General features: G+C 47.2%; 1 protein-coding gene across 1 annotated transcript in view; it reads right to left on the reverse strand.

The window, feature by feature from the left end:
- Positions 1–13,458, reverse strand: part of BOK (BCL2 family apoptosis regulator BOK) — a 35,852-nt gene extending 22,394 nt beyond the window's left edge. The window contains exons 1-2 of the mRNA XM_060767960.2: positions 13,186–13,458; positions 7,817–8,187 (exon numbers count right to left, since the gene is read on the reverse strand). Of these exons, the coding sequence (XP_060623943.1) occupies positions 7,817–8,045 (229 nt within the window). The 5' untranslated portion in view covers positions 8,046–8,187; positions 13,186–13,458. The remainder of the gene's footprint in view (positions 1–7,816; positions 8,188–13,185) is intronic.
- Between the last annotated feature and the right edge of the window lie 327 nt (positions 13,459–13,785).

Raw genomic sequence — 13,785 nt, forward strand, 5'->3', positions numbered from 1 at the left:
ACACCTGGGGACCCACAGACTGAGAACCACTGCACTAGCAGGAGATTTGATTACATATAGTAATCCATGTTGCTCTTGGTGTTGTGTGTCTTTGTTTCCAACTTAAGGAGACCTTACTATGGGGTGTTTTTGGCAAGATTTATCCAGGGTAATGGTGGCAGTTATTGCCTTCCTTTAAGGCTGGGAGAATGTGACTTGCCTAAGGTCACCCACAGTGGAGTAGGGAACTCTCCAACACTCAAACCATTACACCACACTGACTCTCAAAAATCCATACTAGAACAAAGAAACAATGATCTAAGTACAGTAGAGTCTCACTTATCCAACCTTTGCTCATCCAGCGTTTTGTATTATCCAACACAGTCTGCCTTCCACCTGGATCCACAACTATTTCAATACATTGCAATGTTTTGGTGCTAAAATCATAAATAAAGTAATTACTACATAATGTTACCATGTATTGAACTGCTTTTTCTGTCGCTTTGAATAAAACATGATGTTTTGGTGCTTAATTTGTAAAATCATAACATAATTCTTAATCCCTCCTTATTATCCAACATTTTCCCTTATCCAACGTTCTGCCAGCCCATTTATGTTGGATAAGCAAGACTCTACTGCAGTGGTTCTCAACCGGGGTCCCCAAATGTTTTTAGCCTACATCTCCCAGAAATCCCAGCCAGTATACGAGCCGTTAGGATTTCTGGGAGTTGAATGCAAAAACATCTGGGGACCTCAGGTTGAGAACCACTGCTCTACTGTAATATAATATAATGTAATGTAATGTAATGTAATGTAATGTAATGTAATGTAATGCATTTATTACCCGCCTCTCCCTGCGGCTCAATATAAAGTTGTTTACGATTAGATGCAGAAGGAAGAAAATGTGGGAGAGGGTTAGCAAGACTTGGTCTGTCTCTCGGAAGATTTCTGTGGTGGTTTTATCATTAAACAGCATTACTTAGATAGGTGCAATAATATGGAATTGTATTAGCCAAATTCTGATTAATAAAGTAACAGTTGTCAAGGAGACACCTTCAAGACTCACAGTAACACTTGCTAGCCCTTTCAAACAATTGCCACCCACTATCATAGCAAAATCTTGACCAAAGGAGGGGCGGGGGGGGGGATAATAAAATAGCTAAAAGGAATAAAAGCAAACTGAGAACGGAGATGGTGGAGAAAACAGTAACCCTATAGGGCAAGAGCAGTAGAAGAGTAATAAAATCGCCCAAACAAGAAAGAATTCAAACCTCAAGAGATTGAAAGCAATGGAAAATCTAATTACAATGAACATAACTCAGATTCTGAGAGCCCTTGAGGAATTGGAAGGCCTTTGGATCTACTGGCTCCAAAGTGATCTGTACCCTATCTTTGCAATAAAGGCCTGTTGTAGGGATTGATACCAGGTAGTACTGACAGGACACAAACTAATGAATCAGTGCTCAGAAAAATTAATTGTTTTTGGCTAAGACTTCCAGAATAACTAATGAAGTACAGCCAATGGAAAATCACAGAATTAGAAGAGACCTCATGGGCCATCCAGTCCAACCACCTGCCAAGAAGCAAGAAAATCATATTCTAAGCACCCCTGACATATGGCCATCTAGCCTCTACTTAAAAGCCTCCAAAGTAGGACCCTCCACCACACTCTGGGGCAGAGAGTTCCACAGGTGAACAGTTCTCACAGTCAGGAAGTTCTTCCTAATGTTCAGGTAGAATCTCATTTCCTGTAGTTTGAAGCCGTTGTTCCACATCCTAGTCTCCAAGGCAACGGAAAATAAAGGTTGCTTACCTGTAACCGTATTTCTTCGAGTGTCCATCCGTGAAATTCACACTTATGGGTTATCCCTCCGCGCATGCGCAGCAATCCGGAACTTTCTAGAGATTTTAATGATTTAAAAATGATTATTTGAGTACAACACAAGCCCCGCCCATCCCCCGCCCCCCCGGTATATAGGCCATGGTGTGCGTCTGAGAGGTAGTTCCCAAGCGCCAAATAGTGACATAATACATATAGGCATGACAGAGGGGAGGACGGGCGGGTCGTGTGAATTTCACGGATGGACACTCGAAGAAATACGGTTACAGGTAAGCAACCTTTATTTATTCTTCGTGTCCTCCGTGAAATGCACACTTATGGGTGAATAGCAAGCTACTGACCTGGAGGTGGGTCATGCCACGCAGGAAAACAGTACAGCTCTGCCGAATGCGGCATCCTTCTTGGCCAGTATATCCAACTTGTAGTGGGATGCAAACGTGGATGGCGTGGACCACGTAGCAGCTCTACAGATTTGATCCAGCGGAACTCCACGCAAAAAGGCTTGAGAGGTGGAGACCGACCTGGTTGAATGGGCCACCAAGTGAGATGGTGGTTGTTTCCCTGCCAATTGGTAGGCTAGGCGGATCGTAGAGACGATCCATGAGGCTAATCCCTGAGAAGATACAGGGTGCCCCATCGTGTCTTTCCTGTATTTTAAAAAGAGTCTGGGGGACTTTCTGTGAGTAGATGTTCTATGCAGGTAGAATGATAGGGCTCTTTTGACATCCAATGAGTGAAGTGCCACCTCGAGGGGAGAGGATGGGTTTGGGAAGAAGGCCGGTAGTATGATGTCCTGAGACATGTGGAAATGGGAGACTACCTTCGGTAGGAAAGTGACGTCAGTTCGTAGTATAACCTTGTCATCATGGAATCGTATATATGGAGGGTCTGATCGGAGGGCCGCGAGTTCACTGGTCCTCCTGGCCGAGGTGATGGCCACTAGGAATGCCACCTTCCATGAGAGATGGGAGATATCATTAGAGGACATGGGCTCAAAAGGAGGTTTTGACAGTTGAGACAGTACTAGTTCTAGGCTCCATTGTGGTGGAGGGAGGGAGACAGGAGGGTGAACATTCTTATATCCCTTTAGAAACAATTGGACCAGATTGTCTTGAAAAAGGGACGGCAAGCCACGTTTCTTTCTAAAGGAAGAGATAGCTGCCAGGTAACATTTTACAGAGGAGAGAGAAAAACCTTTTTTGGAAAGGTGAACTAAAAAATCCAGTACCACCCTTGTGGGTGCAGAGATGGGCTCGTAGCCCACTGATTTTGTGAATTTTGAAAATGATGACCACTTGTAAGTATATGATTTTGTAGTGGATGGTTTATGAGCAGCTAGGAGTATACGGGATACTTCGTCTGAGAAGTTTACTGTGGTTTGATCCTCCATGCCGTCAGGCGGAGGGAGTGGAGGTCTGGGTGGAGAACGAGCCCGTTCTCCACTGTGAGGAGGTCCGGAATGGGGGCAAGGTGGAAGTAGTCCCCGTTGGAGATTTGGAGGAGGGTGGCAAACCAATGTTGGCGTGGCCACCAAGGGGAGATCAGGATGCAGTTGGCGTTGTCCTGGATTATCTTGGCTATGACATGTGACAGGAGGGGGAGGGGGGGAAAAAGGTAGATGAGGTCTGGTGTCCAGCGGAAGAGAAAAGCGTCTCCTAGACAGCCTGGGGATACGTGAGGGCGGAGTCTTGCGCAGTACATTGGGCAGTGAGTGTTCACTGGGGATGCGAACAGGTCTATTGTCGGTGTTCCCCATTTTTGTGTAATGGCTTGGAACTGAGACTTGTGGAGATGCCACTCGTGATTGTTTTTCCCTGTTCTGCTCAGTGAGTCTGCCAGAGTGTTGTCTTGGCCCGGTAGATGAATGGCCGTGAGGAGGATGTTTCTCTGAATGCACCATTCCCAGATGCGTGTTGATATTGACGTCAGTGTCTGAGACCGTGTTCCCCCTTGTTTGTTGATATAGAATTTTACTGCAGTGTTGTCTGTCACTACCTGGATTATGCGGTTGGAGACGATGCGGGTGAAGGCCCGAAGAGCTTTCTCTACCGCCATCATCTCCAGGGCGTTTATATGGAAATGTTTTTCCTGAGGGAGCCAGTGGCCACTGATTCTGAACCCTTTGAGATGTGCTCCCCAGCCTGAGTTGGAGGCATCTGTTGTCAGGGACATGGATGGGTGTGGCTGTATGAAGGGCATGCCTAGGCGAACATTGTGTGCTTTTGTCCACCATTTGAGGGACTGGAGTACCCTTTGTGGTGGGTGGAGGAGTCGGGACTGTGGATCGTGGAGGGGGTCGAACACCCTGATGAACCAGTTTTGCAGAGGCCTCATCCGAAGCCGAGCAAAGGGGGTTACGGCTGTAGTGGAAGACATGTGGCCAAGTATAGACTGGATGGCCCAAGCCGAAGCTTGTCGGGAGTGGAGGAGGGAGAAAATAGCCTGTTGAAGTCTTAAGAAACGATCCTCTGGGAGGAAGGCTCTTTGAATTGTGGAGTCTATGATGGCTCCTATGAATTGAATACGCTGAGTTGGTTGGAGTTGCGATTTTTCGTGGTTCACCACTAGGCCGAGATCCTGCAAAAGAGATAAGGTGTAATGAATATCTGTGCATAATTGAGCTTTAGAGGATGAGGCCAACATCCAGTCATCCAGGTAAGGAAAAACCGTTATGCCTTGTTGGCGGAGGTGTGCGGCTATGACCGCCATGCACTTTGTGAACACCCTGGGGGCGGCGGACAAACCAAACGGGAGAGAATTGAACGAGAAGTGGTAGTGATGAACTGCGAAGGTGAGAAACCTCCGGTGTGAATGCCTAATTGAAATGTGGAAGTATGCTTCTCGTAGGTCTATAGTTGCTAGCCAAGAGTCTTTAGGAATAAAGGGGAGGATGTTGGAGAGAGTGACCATACGAAATTTGCGTGGGGTAATGAAAGTGTTGAGTTTGCGAAGGTCAAGGATAGGCCTTAATCCTCCATCCTTTTTGTCTATGAGAAAGTAGCGGGAGTAGAAACATGTGTTGGATGTATGTGGAGGTATGGGAGATATGGCTCCTTTGAGGAGTAATGATTGGACCTCTTCCCATATAGTCTGGGAGGGTTGTGTAAGGATGACTTTTCCCACTGGTGGATATTCGTTAAATTCAATCGCATATCCTCTGTCAACTATATCCAGGACCCAAGTGTCAGATGTGATGGACTGCCACTGTGGGAGAAAAGAGTGTAATCTGTCAAGGTAGGTGATTGGTTGTGTGGGGGAAGGGGGGGAAAGGGGAGAGGTTATGCTAAAAGCGACATTTGTTGTTGTTAGAGGGCCTGGTACCACGGTACTGACCTCTAGACGGAAGTGAGGGGCGTCTTGTGGATGCTGCCGGCATATACGGCCTCTGTCGTCCTCTGTAGAAAGAGTTGTTGTATGGTCTGTTGTAAAATTGGGGACGATAGTAATAGGAGCCCCAACGTTGTCTTTGATAAGTGTACGGTTGTTGGTCATATTTGTACACTGTTTGTTTCATCTTATGAGAGTGCTCCAATTGTGAGTCAGTCTCAGGATTAAACAGGCCTGCTTCATCCATTGGGAGGTTCTCAATGAGAGAGCGTTGAGCCTGGGTAAGAATTGCTGCCCTAAGCCATGCATGGCGGCGAAGGGCTACTGATCCTGCAATAAGTTTTCCAGAAGTATCAGCTGTATTTTTTGCTAGGTCTTTTTGTAATTTTGCCAATAGAAGGGCTTCCCCATGGAAGGCTTTAGCCAATGGTTGTTCTGCTGGTGGTAGCAGGTCTAGGTATGGGGATATCTTGTTCCAGAGGTAAGTTTGGTATACACTCATATAAACCCCATAATGAGCCATGCGTGCGAAAAGGCATGCTGAGGAATAGAATTTTTTGGCCATAGAGTCTAGTTTTCTCCCTTCCTTATCAGAAGGGGATGCTTGGTTTATTTGTACTGGCTTTGGTTGAGCATCAGTTACCACAGAGTTTGCCTTGGGCATCTTAGAGAGCCATGAGGCTGTGGATAAATCAATACGGTATAAGTTTTCTGCTCTTTTAGGAGTTGCTGGAACCAGGGCTGGTGCAACTCCTGTATTCTTTAGGATTTTCAACAAATATGGAAGAGTGGGCAACACAGTGGATGCAGGTGTTTGTTGTTCAGTGGAGGTGAAGCATGGATCTGTCACAGTGTCTGTGGGCTCAGGTGTGGTGAGGTTTAAGGATCTAGCAAGCCTTATCAGTAGTGCTGAGAATTTTTTAAAATCCTCTAAATGTTGAGGGGAAGGATCAGGATCTGGTTGAGGGTCTTGGATGACTGGTGTGTCATCTGTAGCATCCAGTTCAATGGTTTCTGGGTCTAGTTGGGGGGGCATGATTGGATCCAGAGGGAAGGTTTGGGATTCCAAGTCTGTTTGGGGATCCGGAGGGCGAGAGAGTGTAGCTGAGGGAGGGTCACGTGGGGGTTGGGGAAAATTTGGATCCAAGGGAAGAGGAGAGTGGGGTCCTCTGAAGGTATCAGGAGGATGGGGGTAGTAATAGGGATAAAAGGGGAAAGGAGGAGGAGGAGGAGGGTAAAGGTGGTAAGGGTAGCCATGAGGAGGATAAGGCTGTTGGTGCTCTAAAGGCACAGAGCGTGCCTTCTTGGGAGGGGGAAGAGAGGAAGCTTCGGAACGGCGCGGAGCCGGGGAAGGAGAGCGGCGGCGGCGTCCGGCCGCGTGCGCCGAGGTGTTGGGCTGTGCGGGCGAAGGGGATTCGCCCGGATCCGGGGATTGAGGAGGGCTGGGGGAGGGGGGAGGAGAGGCTTGAGAAGGAGGAAGGGGAGGAGGTGAGGTGGAGAGATCCTCCGGAGGCTGCGTCTCAAGCTCCAAGTGTGGAGCTAAAAGCTCCAAAGGAGGGAGGTGGGAGGGGTTTTCCATTTGTAGCATGCTGGGGAGCGGTTCCTGCAGATGCAGAGCGGAACCGGGAAGGAAAGGCACAGTTTGCAACATAGGAGGACTCAAGGGCTGTGTGCCAGTGAGTTGCCGTCCCTTTTTTTGTTTGTTAGCTTTTTCCTTTGTTTTGGAAGACCTCGTGGTCTGTTTTGTTGTTTTAGATTTTTTTCTCGGCGGCTCCTCAATGGGAGCGTCTGCCTGATCTTTGCTCCGCCTATCCCCAGCGTGTGGGGAGGAAGGCTGGGAGGTCTCCTGTATCGGGGAAGATTGGGAAGGAGTGGGAGCCGTTTGCGGGGCCAGGGCCCGCTCATAAAGGAGCGCTTTGAGCCTCGCATCCCTGCTCTTGCGCGCTCTGGAGGTGAAGGTTTGGCAAATCTCGCATGTTTGGAGATTGTGGGTTTCTCCTAGGCAAAGGAGACATTTAGAGTGCCTGTCTGCCTCGGGGAGATTAGCCCCGCAGGCAGAGCAATTTTTAAAAGACAGGGAAGACATGCTAGCCTGAGAGAGTCGTCAGCCGGTCCGAGTCAGGTAAGGAGAGTTTGGAAGGTCGATAAACAGTCCTGGTAGGAAGCCAAAGAAGTCCGATCGCAGAGAGAAAGTCCTAAGATGCTGCCTGTTTGGCGCGGAAAAAGGAACTACCTCTCAGACGCACACCATGGCCTATATACCGGGGGGGCGGGGGATGGGCGGGGCTTGTGTTGTACTCAAATAATCATTTTTAAATCATTAAAATCTCTAGAAAGTTCCGGATTGCTGCGCATGCGCGGAGGGATAACCCATAAGTGTGCATTTCACGGAGGACACGAAGAATAAACAAGTTTGCTCCATCCTCCTTATGACTTTCCCTCACATATTTATACATGGCCCTCATCATGTCTCCTCTCAGCCTTCTCTTCTTCAGGCTAAAGGTGCTCAGCTCTTTCAGCCGCTTCTCATAGGGCTTGTTCTCCAGACCCTTGATCATTCTGGTAACATTTTTAAGATACAGTTGCAAAGGACCTCCACCATAAGCACATGCACATATATCCCATGACCCAATGTGAAGATTGTTCTGTCTCTGGCAGTTTTGCACTTACCTAATCTGAGAAGTATGTTTGATACCTCCGCTAACTTGCCCCCGGGAACAGGCACACTGTGTTCAGGCTTGTTCCAGCCAATGCCAGCCCGCATAAGCCGGGAGTGGATGAAGTCTCTGCAGAGCACCTTGGCCTGAGACACAAGCTCCTTGTCGGTGGGCGTCCGGTCGAAAACTTCCATCACCTCCGCAGCAAAGACAGAGGAGCGGCGCAGTACATCCATCTTCATCACCTGGTTCCCAACATGGAGGGTGGGGCTGGCATGAGGAATTCCTTGGTGGGGAAGCGTTCAGAGGAACCCACAGCTGGAAAGTGAATCACTGTGATTTCTGTTCAGTGCCTCCCTGGCTGCAGATGCTGTTTTTGGCTACCTAGTTGACAAAGAAGACCAAAAAAATCAATAAATTAAGAGTAGGGAGATTTCTATCTAACCTTCATTACTTATTAACCACAGTTGATGCCAGTTTTAGAAGTTAGTGTTTTCTTTTATTGCAGAAAGTGACTTACAGCAAGTTCCTAGCTTACTTTACTCAAAATCAGTCTTCTCTTGTGTCTTGTCGAAGGCTTTCATTGCCAGAATCACTGGGTTGCTGGGAGTTTTCCAGGCTGTATGGCCATGTTCCAGAAGCATTCTCTCCTGACATTTCACCCATATCTATGGCAGGCATCCTCAGAAGTTGTGAGGTCTCTTGGAAACTAGACAAGTGAGGTTTATATATCTGTGGAATGTCCAGGGTGGGAGAAAAAAAACTCTTGTCTGTTTGAGGCAAGTGTGAATGTTGCAATTGGTCACCTTAATTAGCATTTAATGACCTTGCAGCTTCAAAGCCTGGCTAGGTGCTTTTTTTTTGTCGTGTCAAGAGCGACTTGAGAAACTGCAAGTCGCTTCTGGTGTGAGAGAAATTTGACCGTCTGCAAGGACGTTGCCCAGGGGATGTTTTACCATCCTTGTGGGAGGCTTCTCTCATGTCCCCGCATGAGGAGCTGGAGCTGATAGAGGGAGCTCATTCACGCTCTCCCCGGATTCGAACCTGCGACCTGTCGGTCTTCAGTCCTGCCGGCACAGGGGTTTAACCCACTGTGCCACTGGGGGCTCCTAGGTGGCTAGGTGCTGACTGGGGGCTTTGTTGGGAGGTGTTAGCTGGCCCTGATTGATTATTGTCTGGAATTCCTGTTTTTTGAATGTTGATTTTTATTTACTGTCCCACCCTGGACATTCCACAGATATATAAACCTCACTTGCCTGGTTTCCAACAGACTTCGCAACCTCTGAGGATGCCTGGCACAGATGTGGGTAAAACGTCAGGAGAAAATGCTTTTGGAATATGGCCATTCAGCCTGGAAAACACATAGCAACCCAAGGACCTTCCATGCAGCCCTATATTCCAGAAAATCAAGGCAGAAAATCCCACAATATCTGCTTTGAACTGGGCTATCAGAGTCCACACTCAGATAACGTGGGATTTTCTGCCTTAATATTCTGGGATATAGGGCTGTGTGGAAGGGCCCCCAGTCTCTTTTCTGTTCCCGGGGGCTTAATCTGCTATAAGCATAATGAGAATTACAGCTTTACTGTCTCTTGTGAAAACAAAAGAAAAATCAGAAACAGAAGTAAATGCCCCAGAATTCAAATAACATCTATTCGGAACGTCCTGCAAAAACAATCAGGGATGTCAACAGAAGTTCCCTGACTCTAAACTCTCTTTTTTTCCAGGCCCTTTTAAAAATAAGCAAGGAGGTGAATACATTTTCATGAGACCAAGCAATAAGAATGGGGAAGTTGCACTGAGAGCCAGCCACTCCGATCAAGTTTTCTGCAACGCAAGCACAAAGGAACATCAAATCCAGGCAGCAGCAATGCCAGCGAGAAATGCACAAATCAAATCACATTGCCCATTCAGCCCCAAGGAATGCAGTTTGACATCGCTGTCACTGCCATGACTCGATGGTAGAGAATGGCGAGAGTTGTGGTTATACAAGGTCTTTAACTTTCTCTCCCAATGAGTGCTGGTGCCTCCCAAAACTACAACTCCCACAATTCCATAACATCGAGCCATGGTAATTCAAGTGATGTCAAACTGCATTGATTATGTAATGTAGATTCTTTTTTTTCTTTTTTTTTGAATGTAGATTCAACCTAAGAAGCAGGGATCTTGCCTTACTTTATATATGCAGCGTCTTCACACAACCTGCTTTATTGACAAACAAAATCACACCAGACTTCACTGTGCAGTGCTGGGGAGAGGGTCGATCTCCTTAGTGGTAAATAATATCCACTAGTATTCATGCAAGGCAATTAGGGTTTTCAGCTGTTAGACTGATATACCTAGATATCTCTTTGAACTGTTAGGAACTAAGATATGCTAATGCACAAAAACCGTATATAGCAGATGTGTTGTCAAAGGCTTTCATGGCCGCAATCACTGGGTTGCTGTGAGTTTTCCGGGCTGTGTGGCCATGTTCCAGAAGCATTTTCTCCTGACGTTTCACCCACATCTATGGCAGCCATCCGCAGAGGTTGTGAGGTCACAATAATCTCACAACCTCTGCAGATGCCTGCCATAGATGTGGGCGAAACATCAGGGGAGAATGCTTCTGGAACATGGCCTCACAACAACCTTTTCTGCTTTATGCAAAGAGACAGCGAGTTCCTGACCTTCCCTAAAAGTAGCAAGTTATTATTCTCCGTGCTGTTTCTCAAATATTATTCCTTGCAAAATCACAACACAGCCTCTCTCTTCACTCCCAGCACTGAAATGTAATTCACTTTGCAGACTCCAAGTATTCCAAACAAAACAACCTGTGGGTCACTGAGACAGAGGAGGAAAGCAATGGGGAAGAGGATGAAGTCTTCGATCCAGTCCCTGACAGCCCCAGTTTAAATATGCAGACCAGACAGACCCATGCCTGAACCTCCAGAGAGCCAGTTAAGACAGGACTGGGCAGGAGGGGGAGAGGAATCTGACCAAGAACAAGATAATATCAGTTGCAGTATGCCACATCATAGACCCCTTCTACAGTGCCGTATAATCCAGATTTTCAAAGCAGGATATCTACATTATCTGCTTTGAACTGGATTATATGAGTCTACACTGTCAGAGAATCCAGTTCAAAGCAAATAATTTGTATTTTATATTAGAGCATAGAAGGGGCCATAGGTTGCAAGGAAGACTGTCACATTTTGTTGTCGAAGGCTTTCACCCCTGGAATCACTGGGTTGCAGTGAGTTTTCTGGAATGTATGGTCATGTTCCAGGAGCATTCTCTCCTGATGTTTTGCCCACATCTATGGCAGGCATCTTCAGAGACTGTGAGGTCTGCTGGAAATTTATATATCTGTGGAATATCCAGGGTGGGAGAAAGAACTCTTGAGGCAAGTGTGAATGTTGCAATTGGCCACCTTGATTAATGGTCTTGCAGTTTCAAAGCCTGGCTGCTTCCCGCCTGGGGGAATCCTTTGTTGGGATATGTTAGCTGGCCCTGATTATTTCCTGTCTGGAATTCATATGTTTCTTTGAGAGTTTCTCTTTATTTACTGTCCTGATTTTAGAGTTTTTAAAATACTGGTAGCCAGATTTTGTTCATTTTCATGGTTTCCTCCTTCCTGCTGAAATTGTCCACAGGCGTGTGGATTTCAATGGCTTCTCTGTGTAGCCTGACATGGTGGTTGTCAGAGTGGTCCAGCATTTCTGTGTTCTCAGCTAATATCCTGTGTCCAGGCTGATTCATCAGGTGCTCTGCTTTAGCTGATTTCTCTGGTTAAATTAGTCTGCAGTGCCTGAGCAATGCTGTTTATGGTGGTCCCTACATAGACTTTTCCACAGTTGCATGGTATGCAGTAGACTCCTGCACAAGTGAGGGGATCTCTTTTGTCCTTTGCCGAACAGATAAACCTCACTTGCCTAGTTTCCAACAGACCTCACAACCTCTGAAGATGCCTGCCACAGATGTGGGTGAAACATCAGGAGAGAATGCTTCTGGAACATCGCCATTCAGCTTGGAAAACTAACTCACAGCACAACCCAAGATGGTCACATATTTCCAAGAACCTTTTTTCCCCTCCACCAAAGCCGATATTGGAAAAAAATGCCTTGGTCTTATTTATTTATTTATTTCAAATATTTGTACCCCACCCTTCTCTACCCCCGAAGGGGGACTCAGGGCGGCTTACAGCCGGCAACAATTCAATGCCCCCCAAATACAAACAATTCAATGCCCAAACAGATAAAGCAACAGTTACATAATAAGTAAAACATTAAAATTAGATTAAAACCCATTTAAAATAGTGCAAATTGAATTAATTGTCCACGTCTAAGTCTGAGTTCTACAATCAACAACTTAATCCAAAGCCTGTCCATAGTCCATTTTCCATAGCATTATCATCATTGTTATTGTCAACCTACTATCCGAATTCCTGGTCCCATAGCTACGTCTTCAATGTTTTCCTGAAGGAAAACGTTGACCTAATTTCATTGGGGAGTGAGTTCCATAGGCAGGGGGCCACCACCGAGAAGGCTGTCTCTCGTTCCCACCAAGCGCGTTTGCGACAAAGGTGGGAACGAGAGCAGGGCCTCCCCAAAAGATCGTAAGTTTCGAGGTGGGATGTAGGGGGTCTCAGAACAATTAGTGCAACCTCAAGCCACCACCAAGAAGGCTCTGTCTCTCGTCCCCACCAAGTGTGTTTGCGACGAAGGTGGGATCGAGAGCAGGGCCTCCCCAGAACATCTTAAGTTTCGAGGTGGGACGCAGGGGGTCTCTGGACAATTAGTGCAACCTGAAGCACGTAAACATTACCTACACACCTTTCTTCAATGAGGTCGCAAGGCAACCATTTTAATGGGATTTCCAACAAGATAACGTTCACCTTTGGGCATTTATTGAAAGAGGCTCCAAAGGATTTCTCTCAGGATGCATCTGCACCAGGTATGGGCAAACTTGGGCCCTCCAGGTGTTTGGACTTCAACTCCCACCATTCCTATCAGCCTCAGGCCCCTTCCTTTTCCCCCTCAGCCGCTTAAGTTGTTATGAATGGTGGGTGTTGACGCCCAAAACACCTGGAAAGCCCAAGTTTGCCCATACCTGGTGTAGATGCAACCCCAATGCATATAGACATAGAATGGATGCAGTCTGACACCACTTGAATATGGCTCAATGTTATGGAATGCTGGGAGTTGCAGTCTAGTGAAGCATTGCCACTCTTGCACAGAGAAGGCTACAAAGACCTTGTGAAACTGTAACTCCCCAAATGGCATTGAGCAATGCCAGTTAAAGTGGAGTCAAGCTGCCTTCATTCTATCTTAGATGCACCCTCAACGAGAGAAGAGGGCAAACTGGGGAATGTGCACCGTGGAGTGCTGCCCATCTCTTTACCTGCTTGGGGCATTTCCACGCTCTGGCTGCGTGGGGAAAAAAGCCAGCCTCTTCTCTTCCTTTCCCTTCCCTGCGACGGAGAGGATTGATTTGCTTGACCGCCTCCAGCCTCCTCTGCTCTTCTCTTCGCCTCGCCTCCTCCTCCTACTCCTCCTCCTGCTGCTGCTGCTTCTAGATCTGGCTCCACTTCTCCTCCGGAGGGAAGGAAGGAGGGAGGGACCCGCCTGGCTGTGGCCTTGTAAGGCAAGGGATCCCACGCGAGGGAGGAGGAGCCGGGCCTCCCACTCACTCACTCGCCCGTCCCTCTGCCTGCCCTTAAGGAGACACCGCTGGCCTCCTAGGCAGAGGAGAATGCCCAAGAAGAGCATGCAGAGAGAGCAGGATGCCCACGGTGACTTACATCACTTCCCACTGCTAGACCATGCATCTCTACACTGTGGAATCTTTGCAGTTTGTCACCACTTGAACTGCCAAGGCTCAGTGCTATGGAATATTAGGAGGGTCGAATGAAAAGAAATGCCTCCACCTTCATTACTTGGGCTTGCGTGGGAATCTTCTAGATAAATAAAAATGTAATGTTCGTTTGTGGGATTCACAGAA

This window comes from Anolis sagrei, chromosome 3, assembly GCF_037176765.1.
Source record: "Anolis sagrei isolate rAnoSag1 chromosome 3, rAnoSag1.mat, whole genome shotgun sequence".
NCBI classification, from domain to species: Eukaryota; Metazoa; Chordata; class Lepidosauria; order Squamata; family Dactyloidae; genus Anolis; species Anolis sagrei.